Here is a 16,044-nt window from a genome sequence, read left to right as displayed (position 1 = left end):
GATAGGTTACAAACCTTAAGTCGTGTGCTAGTGATTAACAATAGGTTTACTCTTGATTAGTCTTGAAACTTTTCAAGATCTTTAAGACTCCCACTGACCTCTTGACATATAAGATTCTCTTGTTAAGAAACATTCATTGACAAACAAATATTCAAGAGTTAGTGCGGATTCTTATCAAGAATGACACTTCATCCAATTGGTCTTAGTTGGTCTTTGTCTTATCCAAGACATCACAACTACCAATTACAAACGTGCAAGAGCAAGAACCATTTCTACTCCATATTTTATGATGTGTTATAAACTTGCTTAAGATATGTCACTCAATGTACAATCTTGGAGTATGACTCTAAGACTTGATCTTGGAACGAAGTATGAATCATCTTCTTGATTTAACCATTTCAACAATTCTTGATTCCTCTTCTTAGCCATACAAGTGCATTAAGGTGTCCTTAGAGGATCAATTGTGATATGGTTTTCATAATCATTAAGATGATCATAAAACGTGATACTCAAGTACTCTCCCTTTCTTTCCGATTGGAGAAACTTTTATCTTTCTCCGTAATTGATTCTTCTTATTCGTTCTTCTATACATTGAAACTATTTTCAATGATTCAAAATTACTCTTAATCTTGCAAGTATAACCATATTTACTAAACTTTTAGTAAATCATAGCGAATAGTCTTATTGTTCTTTGTGGTGGACCTGACCAGTACACAACCAAGTGTACCCGATCCCCTAGTCCTTCACTTGACTCACATATACATGTGAACAAGGTATTAGTCTTAATTTCCTAAATACGAAGGTTCTCATTCATCACACAATACAAGTTGCATGATTCCAAGTTTCTGTCCAATTGAAACTTGGTGATGAGAATCTTTCCTTATTTGGTAAATTTAGATACTACCATAAACGAAAGAATCAAATCCATATTGCTAAAAATAGAAACATACAAACATCAATTTTCACAAATGCCATTGTAAGGAAATATAAAATAAGATAAAATCAAACATTTTCTTTATTTATAAAATTTGCGGAAAAACTTTTCCTTACAATGTAATTACAAATGAAAACTATGTTACTACACATTTCTAAGCAATCTATCATAACTCCTAACAGCAGCTCAAAAATCTGATCATCGAGCCATGCGATCGAAATCCATTTTTTCGCGACCAGACTCAGCCTGTTTTTCCTTTAAGCTTCCTTTCTCTTCTTCGATCCTACAAAACATCAAAATGTAATCTTATCACATCATGTATTAAGAATCTCAAAACAGGAACTTAATAGGGTTAGATAGTGGATTTACCTGAAGTAGAACCTTACAATTCGATTTTACCCTCTCTTAGATTTCTCAGGTAATCAGGGCAGCTTCGTTTCTAATGTCCCTTCAAATGACAGTAGAAACAAGTGGACTCTTTGGCATTTGCACATGGAACTATCTCAGAACTGGCTTTTCTCTTATGATCAAAACTTTTGACTATGGCCAATTCCTTTCCTTTAGGAGAAGGAATCATTTATGGGATATCCATGTCATTGCCTATGTCCATGGTAGCTTGGGAAGTAGAACTTCCAATCAGGTTTGTTTTACTAGTGCGCCAAATCATTGCTGATTCGGCAACAATAAGCAAATAGTTAAGATCGATATGGGACATGTCGTAGTCTGTCATATAGTAATCTTTAACGAATTCAATACATGACTTAGGAAGTTATTGAAGAACCAAGTAAACAGCCAACTTCCTTGAGGCAACGACACCTAACATTCCCAGCCTGTGTGACTTCATCTCCAAGACAAGTGCACACACAGACTTTCCATCTTTATGTTTGCTTGCCAAAAGGGCTTGAGTGACCTTGAACTTTTCAAGTCAATGAAATTATGGGTTAGGGAGAATAATAGAAGGAGGTGGAGGAAGTGAAGTATGATATTGAGGGATATCATCTTCATGTGGAAAGCTTTTTCCAAAAGATTCGGGAAGACCATAGTTGTCAGAACTAGACATCTACAAGGGAGAAATTCAAGTTAGTTGTTTTGATTCCTTAATATAACACCCGAAATGAAATATTAAGGCTAGGACCCAACACAATATTTTACAATTCGGAAGAGGGATTCCGTAATCCAATTGCAAAATATTTGAAGGTAGGTAAATGACGATTTACCATGGTCATTTACCAATTTCCACCATGAAAAACGAAATTGATTATTAAGTTTTAAATGAATTGAAATTCCTAGATTCTTTTGAGATTCATTGAACTTTTCAATGGCATGTTTAATCTCGATTATGCCCTATCAAGTTTGTGACTAGGATACCGAGGATCACAAACAAGGTGTGAATAACCATGAAAATATGCTTGGTACTCTCAATGTTACAAATCACCTAATCAATGTGTTGGTTAACCACACACGCTCCATTGATCCATGATTAACACCAAGCTACTCTTTGCCACACATTGTTAGTCCCAAATTAGTGTTGAACATGATGTCTGTAGCAAAGGGATAACTTATAAACTTACCTTATACACCAATTGTAGCTTTGAGCTTTATGGGAATTGGGCGTTAATAGAATGGCAGAAAGTCGTATGTTGTTAGGGGCAGTGAAATGTTGCTAGACGTTCACCACTGTCTGTATCAGTCTAATATGAGTCTTGCGCAAGTGGGAAATTGAAAGGTCTAGTATGCTCAAGAATCATATTAAAGTGATATTGCTAATTAACATATGATACTAATGGGTCACACTAACAACAACTTGATATAATTGATTATTTATTAGAAATTGATTTTAATAAATATTCAATAAAACTCTTATAATTAAATTGGAAATGTTTTATTTCATGAAAATAATAATTTTCATTAGCAAGTAACATAATATATCATATGGTATGAATTATTAAGTCATGTATAATATTTTGGACTAGGTAAAGTTTTTGTCTTTTAGCAAAAGACAGTTTATATCTTATAAACTTTGAGTTTATAAAATATAAACTCTTTATTCTCTTTTTTTATCATTATGGCCGAAAATGATGATAGATAAAGAGGGATGGGCTTTCAATTTGTTTATTCAAAAGAAATGAAGCATGGTGCATGCATGGGAGACATGTAAGCTTTAGGGACATGCTTATCTAAAGTGGAAGGACCTAATGGTTAAAGACTTCACTTTAATACAATATAAATATGAGGCTTCCACTCTTGAATTGGGTGCTTCATTCTTCCCTCTTAAAACCGCAACCTCCTTAGAGGAGGTTACTCTCTATTTTGTTCATCATTTCTTGAAGTTACTTACATTTTCATTCCCTCTTTAAGTTCATATTAGTTATGAACTTAAAGCTTAAGGGTTTAAGAGTTTATGGACTAGCATCTACATCAAGTTGAGTCATTTTTGGTGTCTCAAAGGTTCCACATTCTTCATCAACTTCCAAGCCTCCCAAGAGGATCCAAAGAACAACAAAGGTTGTTATTTCTTCATCCTTTTTATGGTTGGTATTTTATCTTTCTATAACTTGCAAGAAGATCCTTGGTGGGTATAAAATGTTATGTTATGTTCAAAATTTTAAGTCTTCCGTTGTCATATTTTTCAAGTTTATGAAACTATTTTTGAACTAAAACCCAACAACTGTCCCTTGAACCCCGGTAGGGGCGCTGCCCCTAGACCCCGCCAAAGGGGCGCTGCCCCTTTGGAAACCCCTGACCTCCGAATAGTCGTCGAACCGACTTCTAATTCGATATTATACATGCGTGCACTTGCATATACTCGTACATATGTATTAGAGTACAAATTATGAAGCCCCTTAGCTCATATGTTAGTTCCAATTACATAAAATGACATGGTGACACTAAAATCACCAAAAACTTAGGGTGAACATATCCTTCACTTTGGGAACGAGTGTTATAACTGATGAGTTACACCCTGATAAAAAATGTACCAGTAGCCTTAAAATAATATCTGACAATGTCATCGTTCATGATATCCCATTTATTTTTAAAAAGTTTAAAGGTATAGTCGTTAGGACTATGTGCTTTCTCGGTATCGCATCCCTAAATTGCGATTTTAATTTCTTCAACTGAGATAGGTGCTTCAAGATGAGAACTTTGACCAGGAGAAAGCTTTTTAAAAAGAGGACTGATCAACTTTGGTTTGCTTGGTCAAGGCTCATGAAATTTAGTGTTGAAAAAAATTAAAGGTATTGCCATCTTGAAATAATACATTATCATTGGGGGGGGGGGTGGAGGGGGGGCTAACTCTGATCAAACCAGTTCTCGGTAGTCTAATGTTTAGGTTCCTTCACCACATGCAACAATGGAGTCTAGATACCTTGTTGTTTTCCTTGATGATCACACCCATTGTATTGTTCAAGGCATTGCCATCTTGAAAGAATATCTACACCAACATTTTGAAATAATAAATTTTGGACCACTTCACTACTTCGTATGGTCGGAGGTGATTGCTTGGGTTAAGGTGTCATGTCAAGTATCCTCTAATCTTATTTCTCATGCAAGGCTAACTAATTGTAAGATCTCTTGACACCACTTGATCAAGAGTTTCAACTCACATCCACTGATGGTCTATTTTTACATTATCATAAGTTCAATCATCAATACGTGGAATCTCTAATTTATCTTATTATCACTCGCCTTGATATGACCTTTGCAATTCATATTGCTAGTTAGTTCATGACAACTCGTCGGACTTCTCAATATACTAATGTTTTAAAGATTTTAAGATACATCAAATGAACTATGTTTCATGGGTTATACTCCCTTTTGTCATCTCTCGAGCTTCATGACTTTTTTATGCCGGCTAAAATTTGGTATCACTTATTAACGTTCGAATTTAGAATATCATTTTTTTCTCAATGACTCACCAATTCATGGTCTATAAGGGAGGAGGGAATCGTAGCGGGTTGGAGTGAGCGGGTTTAACCAGGCAGAAGGAGAGGGATGAGCGGGAGGAGAGCAAGAGAGAAAGAGAGCGTATTGAGGGTTCTTCAAACCGCTGGAGGAGAAGGAATATGGGGAAGATGGGTTGGGAGGGATCCGGCTTGGGCGGGATCGACTCCTTCCACCTTGGGTCCGGCGGGTTGGAATGCTTCAGCAAACCGATTCCGTCCTCCCTAAGAAGCAATCCTTCACTCATAAGCCCACTTCAAGAAGCAATGATTCACTCCAGGGGCAGACCGTCATAGGGGCCGGGGGAGGCCATGGCCTCCCCGCTTTTGGGACTCCTAATACCCGTATATGCATAACCAAGTTGAAAAAAATAACTAGAATGCCATATTTGCCCCCCCCCCCCCCCCCCGGTTTCCAGATCATGTCTATTAGTCTATATAAATAATATCTTAAAGCTATGCAATCTGGATAGGAATAACAAGTAACAAAATTTCCGGAAGATCAATAACAAAATAAAAACAACCTTGTTTCAGTAGAATTTATAAAATAAGGAAACTCAATATGACAATATATATAAAAATCTATAAAAACCCCAAATTCTAATCAAATTTACATCAATTTAACCCTTTAACAAAACTGAAAAGTGAAAACCAAAACCCAAAATTTATTCCGGCCGTCGAAAAACTACGTCTCGAAACTCACCGGAAAAACTTCACCTGTTAAGGCTGTTGCTGTCTTGTACTTTTTCCGGTCGCCGGATTGTTCGTACCGTACGCCCAGGGGCGGAACACAAGCGTTACAACAAGGGGGGCCGGAATCAAAACTTCATAATTAAATATATAAACAAATTTTATTTGGTTCAAATTTATGACATATCAAAAGTGTAAAAAAGAAAAACAATATAAATATGTTACATCATTTATCAAAGTGGAACGCGGCGATCTTTTGCATTTTTAAAGTCTTGTACAACTGTCTCTAAACTAATCTTTTCAGCAAGTTCCCGTTCGAAGTGCAAAACCAATGAGTCATTCAAAAACTCGTCTTCCATTTTATTCCGTAACTTTGTTTTAATGAGGTTCATTGCTGAAAATGACCTCTCCGTTGTAGCAGTAGAAACTGGAAGAGTAAGTACAAGACTAGCTACTCGATAAATAAGATGAAAGTTCGTTATTCTTCTAGTCTTTATCAGCCATTGACACAATTCTGACACATATGTCAATAGTTTATAATCTGCATGTTGAACGACATCAATCTCATAATGTTGAAGTTGTATCTTCAAAACTACTTTCTCTTGTTCATTGAAATCTTCAGGATAAAACTTCTCCACTAACTTAATTACATCACCACTTCGAAAGGGCTCATTAACACTTTTAGGATCTAAAGTTGTTGAAAGTCGAAGCAATTCTGTTGATCTATCACTGAATCGATGATTTATTTCCATTAATTGACAATTAATTGCTTCATAAAATATATCCACTCGGTAACGATATTCAAGTGTATGATCACTACCGTCGTTGAGTGCTCGAGCCCCTCTACTAAAGTATGGAGAAGACATATCAGGGATATCAATGTTGCGCTCCTGACAAAATGACATAACAAGAGAGAGTAAACCATCCCATCTTTCATCTTTCATTTTTTGCAATAACAATTTGGTGGATGCAACTAGCCTCAATGCATTACAAATATCTTGAGATTGTCTTTGTAAAGCTTGACAAAGCAAATCAGTGATCTCCATTATTTCTTTCTCGAGATGAAGAACAAAAATGAACTCAAATGTAGTAATAGCCTCATATGCTGAATCTGCGTCGCCTTTGATTGAACCGGTTCCATCCTTAATAATTTTAAGTAAAACCTCACAAGTTGGACTAAACATTTTGATTAAGCTTGAAACTGATTTGAGGTGAGAACTCCATCTAGTATCACCAGCTCGTTGTAATGTACCAATTTGATTAAGACCTCTACCTGTCTCTAACTCGTCAATAGAAATCTTATATGCAATTTCCTCAGCTTGTGCATCTCTAAGTTGGTCGGTACGCTTGGAGGAAGCACCAACAACATTGATAACAAAAGATAATCGAGTAAAAAACTTTTGTAATGCAACAACTCCTTGTGAAGCAGCCAGTAATGCTAATTGTAATCGATGGGCAAAACAATGAACATCGTATGCATAAGGACAATCATTTGAAATCAATGCTTGCAAACCCTTGAAATTACCTCGCATATTGCTTGCACCATCATACCCTCGACCACGAATTGACTTAAGATCAAGATTGTTACGTGACAATACAGAATAAATTGCATTCTTAAGAGTTTTTGCTGTAGTGTTAGGTACATGAACAAGCCCAAAGAAACGCTCCATAATAAAGCCATCTTTATTTAAAAATCTCAAAACAATTGACATTTGTTCTTTATTAGACTGATCGTGTGCTTCATCAACAAGTAAACAAAATTTTCCACCATTAATCTCCTCACAAATCATCTTCCTCACCTTAGTTGATATAAGGTTTAAAATCTCTTTTTGAATTGATGGTGATGTATATAATGCATGTTTAGGAGCAGTACGAAACAATTCTTCCAACTCTGTGTTAAAATCACCAAGTGCCTTCAATATTTCACGAAAATTTCCTTTGTTTATAGAATCTTGTCCTTCATCGTGGCCTCTATATGCAATTCCTTGAAAGGCACACAAACGGACTATATAAATAGTAGCCTTCAATCTCAATCTATTATTTTTACGCTCTTCTTTTGTAAATGTCTCAAACACATTCCGTATATCTTGCGCCTCATTTAACAAATCATCACATGATTTTTGTGCAACATTGTGAAAAGATGTACACTTAGAGCCCATGTGCTGCAAAAAGGCACAACTTTTTCCACCAACTTTCTTCCAGTTCTGAAATCCATCTATTGTAAATGCTCGTTGGCCGTAGTGTCCCATTCCAGAAGGTTTGTTGAATAGAAAACACGGAAAACAAAATGCAACATCTAAGCTCTTCGAATATTCAAGCCAAGGAAATAACTTAAACCAAGAAACTTGAAAACTACGTTTATGGGTTTCAGGTCCAGATTTCGGATATACAGAAAGTGTTTGTTGAAAGGGACCAAGATTAATATATGCTCGCATAATAGTATCTCGTTGACTAACAAGATAATCATAAATTTGCTTACGCAAACCAGGATCTCGTTCTAATGTACTAAGATCAATTTCATTATTTTCAAGATGAGTTTTTTTGAAACGGTTCTCACGAACATTAGGCATGGGGGAATCTTCATCCAAAACAATCTCTGGCAGGTTTTCAGAATCTTGAGTAGAACTTGAGTATTTTCTTTTGAAAAATCCATCAATAGTAGATTGTTTTTTCATGTTGATATAAACTACACAATCAAATTTACTAACAATTAACAAATAACAATATAAAATATATACAAATAGAGTATTTTATTTTCAAAAAATAATATAAAATGCATATAATTTTAATTTGTTTCATATTGTTATATAATTTTAATTTGTTTCATATCATAATAACAAATATAAATACACACAAATATATGATAATACTATATATATATATATATATATATATATATATATATATATATATATCATCCGTTCAAGAAAACTTATATACAATTAAATAAAAACCATTTAAAATAAATAATAAAGTAATAATTATTAATCTCTTAAATCAATAAATACTATTGTCTAGTTGTATGTATGTGTAGTCATAATCAACATGAACCATTTTCTACTTTTTCTATTTTATTTATATGTTGTTGACTAACAACAGAGAAAAAGCAATAAATAGACCTACCTATAAAGAAAAGAAGAGTCAAAAAGCTAAATACCTTTAACTGAGAATGGAATGGAGATCTACGAAGAAAAAACTTGGGGAAAGGCGGAAAGCTCCAGCAGGCTAGCACTCAAGCGCACGGCGGTTGGTGGTCAAGTCTCAATCCAGGCTCCGGCGACTAGTAAAGAGGCGAGAGGGCGTACGGTACGAACAATCCGGCGACCGGAAAAAGTACAAGACAGCAACAGCCTTAACAGGTGAAGTTTTTCCGGTGAGTTTCGAGACGTAGTTTTTCGATGGCCGGAATAAATTTTGGGTTTTGGTTTTCACTTTTCAGTTTTGTTAAAGGGTTAAATTGATGTAAATTTGATTAGAATTTGGGGGTTTTATAGATTTTTATAGATATTGTCATATTGAGTTTCCTTATTTTATAAATTCTACAGAAACAAGGTTGTTTTGATTTTGTTATTGATCTTCCGGAAATTTTGTTACTTGTTATTCCTATCCAGATTGCATAACTTTAAGATATTATTTATATAGACTAATAGACATGATCTGGAAACCGGGGGGGAAGGGGGGGGGGGGCAAATATGTCATTCTAGTTATTTTTTTCAACTTGGTTATGCATATACGGGTATTAGGAGACCCAAAAGCGGGGAGGCCATGGCCTCCCTCGGCCCCTATGACGGTCCGCCCCTGCGTACGCCTTCTCGCCTCTTTACTAGTCGTCGGAGCCTGGATTGAGACTTGACCGCCAACCGTCGTGCGCTTGAGTGCTAGCCTGCTGGAGCTTTCCGCCTTTCCCCAAGTTTTTTCTTCGTAGATCTCCATTCCATTCTCAGTTAAAGGTATTTAGCTTTTTGACTCTTCTTTTCTTATAGGTAGGTCTATTTATTACTTTTTCTCTGTTGTTAGTCAACAACATATAAATAAAATAGAAAAAGTAGAAAATGGTTCATGTTGATTATGACTACACATACATACAACTAGACAATAGTATTTATTGATTTAAGAGATTAATAATTATTACTTTATTATTTATTTTAAATGGTTTTTATTTAATTGTATATAAGTTTTCTTGAACGGATGATATATATATATATATATATATATATATATATATATATATATATATATATAGTATCATATATTTGTGTGTATTTATATTTGTTATTATGATATGAAACAAATTAAAATTATATAAAAATATGAAACAAATTAAAATTATATGCATTTTATATTATTTTTTGAAAATAAAATACTCTATTTGTATATATTTTATATTGTTATTTGTTAATTGTTAGTAAATTTGATTGTGAAGTTTATATCAACATGAAAAAACAATCTACTATTGATGGATTTTTCAAAAGAAAATACTCAAGTTCTACTCAAGATTCTGAAAACCTGCCGGAGATTGTTTTGGATGAAGATTCCCCCATGCCTAATGTTCGTGAGAACCGTTTCAAAAAAACTCATCTTGAAAATAATGAAATTGATCTTAGTACATTAGAACGAGGTCCTGGTTTGCGTAAGCAAATTTATGATTATCCTGTTAGTCAACGAGATACTATTATGCGAGCATATATTAATCTTGGTCCCTTTCAACAAATACTTTCTGTATATCCGAAATCTGGACCTGAAACCCATAAACGTAGTTTTCAAGTTTCTTGGTTTAAGTTATTTCCTTGGCTTGAATATTCGAAGAGCTTAGATGCTGCATTTTGTTTTTCGTGTTTTCTATTCAACAAACCTTCTGGAATGGGACACTACAGCCAACGAGCATTTACTATAGATGGATTTCAGAACTGGAAGAAAGTTGGTGGAAAAAGTTGTGCCTTTTTGCAGCACATGGGCTCTGAGTGTACATCTTTTCACAATGTTGCACAAAAATCATGTGATGATTTGTTAAATGAGGTGCAAGATATACGGAATGTGTTTGAGACATTTACAGAAGAAGAGCGTAAAAATAATAGATTGAGATTGAAGGCTACTATTTATACAGTCCGTTTGTGTGCCTTTCAAGGAATTGCATATAGAGGCCACGATGAAGGACAAGATTCTATAAACAAAGGAAATTTTCGTGAAATATTGAAGGCACTTGGTGATTTTAACACAGAGTTGGAAGAATTGTTTCGTACTGCTCCTAAACATGCATTATATACATCACCATCAATTCAAAAAGAGATTTTAAACCTTATATCAACTATGGTGAGGAAGATGATTTGTGAGGAGATTAATGGTGGAAAATTTTGTTTACTTGTTGATGAAGCACGCGATCAGTCTAATAAAGAACAAATGTCAATTGTTTTGAGATTTTTAAATAAAGATGGCTTTATTATGGAGCGTTTCTTTGGGCTTGTTCATGTACCTAACACTACAGCAAAAACTCTTAAGAATGCAATTTATTCTGTATTGTCACGTAACAATCTTGATCTTAAGTCAATTCGTGGTCAAGGGTATGATGGTGCAAGCAATATGCGAGGTAATTTCAAGGGTTTGCAAGCATTGATTTCAAATGATTTTCCTTATGCATACGATGTTCATTGTTTTGCCCATCGATTACAATTAGCATTAGTGGCTGCTTCACAAGGAGTTGTTGCATTACAAAAGTTTTTTACTCGATTATCTTTTGTTATCAATGTTGTTGGTGCTTCCTCCAAGCGTACCGACCAACTTAGAGATGCACAAGCTGAGGAAATTGCATATAAGATTTCTATTGACGAGTTAGAGACAGGTAGAGGTCTTAATCAAATTGGTACATTACAACGAGCTGGTGATACTAGATGGAGTTCTCACCTCAAATCAGTTTCAAGCTTAATCAAAATGTTTAGTCCAACTTGTGAGGTTTTACTTAAAATTATTAAGGATGGAACCGGTTCAATCAAAGGCGACGCAGATTCAGCATATGAGGCTATTACTACATTTGAGTTCATTTTTGTTCTTCATCTCGAGAAAGAAATAATGGAGATCACTGATTTGCTTTGTCAAGCTTTACAAAGACAATCTCAAGATATTTGTAATGCATTGAGGCTAGTTGCATCCACCAAATTGTTATTGCAAAAAATGAAAGATGAAAGATGGGATGGTTTACTCTCTCTTGTTATTTCATTTTGTCAGGAGCGCAACATTGATATCCCCGATATGTCTTCTCCATACTTTAGTAGAGGGGCTCGAGCACGTAACGAGGGTAGTGATCATACACTTGAACATCATTACCGAGTGGATATATTTTATGAAGCAATTAATTGTCAGTTAATGGAAATAAATCATCGATTCAGTGATAGATCAACAGAATTGCTTCGACTTTCAACAACTTTAGATCCTAAAAGTCTTAATGAGCCCTTTCGAAGTGGTGATGTAATTAAGTTAGTAGAGAAGTTTTATCCTGAAGATTTCAATGAACAAGAGAAAGTAGTTTTGAAGATACAACTTCAACATTATGAGATTGATGTCGTTCAACATGCATATTATAAACTATTGACATATGTGTCAGAATTGTGTCAATGGCTGATAAAGACTAGAAGAATAACGAACTTTCATCTTATTTATCGAGTAGCTAGTCTTGTATTTACTCTTCCAGTTTCTACTGCTACAACGGAGAGGTCATTTTCAGCAATGAACCTCATTAAAACAAAGTTATGGAATAAAATGGAAGACGAGTTTTTGAATGACTCATTGGTTTTGCATTTCGAATGGGAACTTGCTGAAAAGATTAGTTTAGAGACAGTTGTACAAGACTTTAAAAATGCAAAAGATCGCCTCGTTCCACTTTGATAAATGATGTAACATATTTATATTGTTTTTCTTTTTTACACTTTTGATATGTCATAAATTTGAACCAAATAAAATTTGTTTATATATTTAATTATGAAGTTTTGATTCCGGCCCCCCTTGTTGTAACACTTGTGTTCCGCCCCTGATTCACTCACAAGTCCACTATTGAATGTAAGTATCATGCTCTTGCCAAAAATACTTAGGAACTACTATTGTTACAATGGCTTCTTGAGTTCTTTCTGAGTCATCTCCTGTTGTTCATTATTTGGATTAGTATTATTTGGATTTATGTATAGTTGAGGGACCAATATTGACAATTGTCGATTAGCTATTTTAGGGTTATATTGTCCTCTTGTTTTGTTCTACGTACACATACACCGATACACGCACAAACTCATGAAATCATGGGGTGACTTTTTTATTATCTAACCATGGATCGGTTCCATCATCTTCTTCCTCGTCTTAGTGAATCGAAGTCACACACTGAATAAAATAATGCCTGAATATATTCAAATTCGAAACCACTTGAGCTCACGTTCGCTATTAGGTGAGAACGACAATAATGGCGTTGAATTTCATTGACTTCTCTTTTTGTCTCACATGCATAATGATTTATTATGTTTCCTATTAATTATTTTACTATACAATATTTATTTATCTCTCATTAAACCACTGATTAATAAATTATGTTTATGTTTATTATGTTTATTGTTGTTATCTCTAAAGATAAGATTATATAGAAACAATGAATGCAATCAGTAATAATTAAAAACGATTTAAAACATGTGAATAATAAATATTTTGTGCTTATATATATGTATGTATGATTTGACTATTGCTTCAAAGAAAATAAGATAAATATTTACAAAAAATCAAAACAAACAGTAGAGTAAATTTCTAATTTTTTTCTCTATATATAATTATTGAGTAATGATAATTGAAAAAGAGTCTGCCTTATTCAAACCACAAAGAATGAAAAAAATCTATTACTAAAAACAAAGAAAAAAATGTGTATAAATTAATGACCGAATAATTAAAAAAAAAAAAAGAAAAAAAAAAACTAAATCCTTTTAATTGTAATGAATTAATTGCCTTTATTGTTTCCATGGCTAATATTATTACTAGTAGTTGCACTGCCATTGTTATTGCTGTTGGTGGTAGTGACGTTTCCATTATTAGTATTGCCACCGTTGTTGGGCTGAGCGCCACCGCCAAAAACAGATGAAATCGCCGCCGCTAGAGCTGCGGAGAAGTTTGGGTCAGCAGTGAGGGCGGTGACAGTGTCAGCCAAAGCTGCCGGTGACGCCCCTTGGTGGTGCAACGGCGGAAGGCCGAGCTGGGAGCTGGCTCCAGCCGCCTGATCCATATCCTGCGACATTTGTAGACCGGAAAACTTCGACTGGTTGTATAAAGCCTGCCCGAATATCTGGGGGAGGAGGGTGGCGTTTGCTCCGGTGAAGTTCTGTTGTTGAGGATTGGAGAAAGGTACCTGAAACTGACCTGGGCTACGTAATTGTAACGGGTTCGGAGTCTGAGTCAGGTCTAATGACACCGTCGGGAAGGGGGCGGAGGCGGAGATGGTGGCCATGCTTGAGGAGCAAGAAAGGAACGTTCTGGCTAGGAAATTGGAGTTCATGAGGCCGTCGGAGCTCGGCATGGACCCGGAGAGTAGCATTCTAGCCGCGGAAGAGGTGGTGGAAGCCATAGCCATCGCCGCCGGTGGTAATGGGTGGTTGTGGTTGCCTTCGTAGGTGGTGATCAGGATTGTTCTATCTTCTGCACATCGTTGTACCTGAAATTAATCATATATAATCAATTATTTACTTTAATTAATATAACAAAATCTCAGTCAAATAATTAAATACTGTTCTTGAAATAAACAATCGTACTTGTTTCCTAACTGGGCAACCAGCAGCCATGGTGCATCGATAATACGCTCGAGGACAAGGATTTCCTTTTGCCATTTTTTGTCCGTATTTCCTCCATTGACACCCATCTGCAATCTAAAAAGCTTACGAAATTAACTTAGATTTCATATAACGAAATTAATCAAGTTCAATCGCGATTATCAACAGTTATATACCATGGGAGCTTCTGATCGAGCTCGAACGGAAACCCTAGCTTTTCTTATTGTTGCTTCAGTAGCTTGATCGATGTTAGTAGTATTGTTATTCTTCGAAGAACTCAACCTAGGAACCTTATTAGAATTACCAGCTCTAATCACTTGCTGATCTGGACTCTCTTCCCTTTGATCGATGTTACTGTTAGTATGAAGTGGTGGTGATCTTGAATGTTCATCAGATGATGACTGTGAAATTTCTTCAGTTTCAGCTGCAGTCGGAGCTGCTAAACCTAGATCCATAAACGGTCTCGGAACCATCGTAGCTGCTTCACTTCCTCCACCTTCGTTACTGGTAATTTTATGATCTTCGTTAGATTGTTCTTCATGACTTTGTTTTTGTTGCATCATCGTTACTAGATGTGTTTGAAGCGTGTTGTAATTCATCGTCACTTGATCCAACACTTCTCTCAATCGTTGATTCTCCGTGTTCATCCTCTCTAGCTCAGCTTGAACCACTGCTAACTACATAGATTTCAAATTTTAGTTTTCAATACGATTCAGTATGAACATGTAAAATTTAGGTAAAAAATTTTAATTCAGACCTCATTCTTAGCTCGTTTATCCTCGGAATTGGGAGAGATTCCGTCATCAACTACCGACTGATCACTACTTGTGTTTCCGGTTACGAGATGTAAACCAGTCTGTAGTACGCATCATAAACAATCAAATTCAATCAACAAACACGAGAAATTAATAAAAAAAAATGGATTAATTTGATTAATTTGGTAATTACGTACGTTGATATTAAAATCCAATTCGGTGACAGGAGGCGGTGGATCGGAGGAGGAGACAGGCTGCAACCTGGAACGATCTTCTTCTTCTTCTACATCATGTGTTTTGTCGGAAAAGAAATCCATTTCGTTTATCTGCTTGTGAGGATGATGATGATGATGCTGGTCATGGAGGTTGCAGTTGAGGTTGAGTGGGAATTGGATGGTGGTAGGTGGTGGCGGTGGTGGTGAAGATGACGAGGTGTTGACGTTGCCGGTGGCGGCCTCCATGGGTCTCCACTTGGTGGAGCGGTGGTCCGGGAAGGAGTTGATGGCGGTGAGTTTGTGTGGAAATAGTAATCTGATGGGATCTGAATCAAAGGAGAGTCCACTTGATCGTTTGGCCATTTATGAAGAGAGAAACAGAAATCAAGTCTCAAAGAGGCAGTGGACTCGGCAATAAAAAGGGGAAGTTGAGACTCAAGACTTGATACTAAAAAAGAATATACAAATAAAAACAATTTACTTTCGTCGTAAAAATCTTTTATTCACATATTTATCTAATTAAAATGGTCAATGTTATATATAAAATTATTTAAATATTTAAATAAAAAATAAAATTAAACAAATAACCAAATTTTATTTAAATTAATTAAATTTTATTTGATTTTTAATATTTAAATTGTAATTAGGACTTTATTGGAATAAATTTGAATTATATTTATTGACAAATATAATTATTGATTTTTTTTCCTCACCAGAAGTTTATGG

At 35.2% G+C, this 16,044-nt stretch overlaps 3 protein-coding genes across 3 annotated transcripts; 1 reads left to right on the top strand and 2 right to left on the bottom strand.

Annotated features, from left to right (window-relative positions):
• Positions 1–5,798: 5,798 nt before the first annotated feature.
• On the bottom strand, positions 5,799–8,240 carry LOC145127442 (uncharacterized). The gene has a single exon (XM_079062637.1). The coding sequence runs from the start codon at positions 8,238–8,240 to the stop codon at positions 5,799–5,801; it is 2,442 nt and encodes an 813-aa protein (XP_078918763.1).
• Positions 8,241–8,739: 499 nt separating this feature from the next.
• On the top strand, positions 8,740–12,441 carry LOC145127440 (uncharacterized). The gene is made up of 2 exons (XM_079062636.1): positions 8,740–8,924; positions 9,972–12,441. The coding sequence occupies exons 1-2, from the start codon at positions 8,740–8,742 to the stop codon at positions 12,439–12,441; spliced, it is 2,655 nt and encodes an 884-aa protein (XP_078918762.1).
• Positions 12,442–13,369: 928 nt separating this feature from the next.
• Positions 13,370–15,736, bottom strand: LOC145124349 (WRKY transcription factor 6-like). The gene is made up of 5 exons (XM_079059658.1): positions 15,301–15,736; positions 15,106–15,204; positions 14,525–15,025; positions 14,331–14,444; positions 13,370–14,233 (listed from the first exon to the last, which is right to left on the bottom strand). The coding sequence occupies exons 1-5, from the start codon at positions 15,679–15,681 to the stop codon at positions 13,526–13,528; spliced, it is 1,803 nt and encodes a 600-aa protein (XP_078915784.1). The 5' UTR covers positions 15,682–15,736; the 3' UTR covers positions 13,370–13,525.
• Positions 15,737–16,044: the final 308 nt, after the last annotated feature.

This window comes from Lactuca virosa, chromosome 7 (assembly GCF_052849685.1).
Source record: "Lactuca virosa cultivar CGN04683 chromosome 7, Lactuca_virosa_CGN04683_v6, whole genome shotgun sequence".
Classification (NCBI taxonomy): Eukaryota; Viridiplantae; Streptophyta; class Magnoliopsida; order Asterales; family Asteraceae; genus Lactuca; species Lactuca virosa.
This window is presented reverse-complemented; position numbering and strand designations above follow the sequence as displayed.

Excerpts from the sequence above, each read along its gene's own strand:
- LOC145127442 (XM_079062637.1), bottom strand. The coding sequence starts at position 8,240 with ATGAAAAAACAATCTACTATTGATGGATTTTTCAAAAGAAAATACTCA.
- LOC145127440 (XM_079062636.1), top strand. The coding sequence starts at position 8,740 with ATGGAGATCTACGAAGAAAAAACTTGGGGAAAGGCGGAAAGCTCCAGC. Across the intron at positions 8,925-9,971 it reads GACAGCAACAGCCTTAACAG|TAAATTTGATTGTGAAGTTT; the intron begins GTGAAGTTTTTC and ends GTTAATTGTTAG.
- LOC145124349 (XM_079059658.1), bottom strand. The coding sequence starts at position 15,681 with ATGGCCAAACGATCAAGTGGACTCTCCTTTGATTCAGATCCCATCAGA. Across the intron at positions 15,205-15,300 it reads AATTGGATTTTAATATCAAC|ACTGGTTTACATCTCGTAAC; the intron begins GTACGTAATTAC and ends TGCGTACTACAG. Across the intron at positions 15,026-15,105 it reads ATAAACGAGCTAAGAATGAG|TTAGCAGTGGTTCAAGCTGA; the intron begins GTCTGAATTAAA and ends AAATCTATGTAG.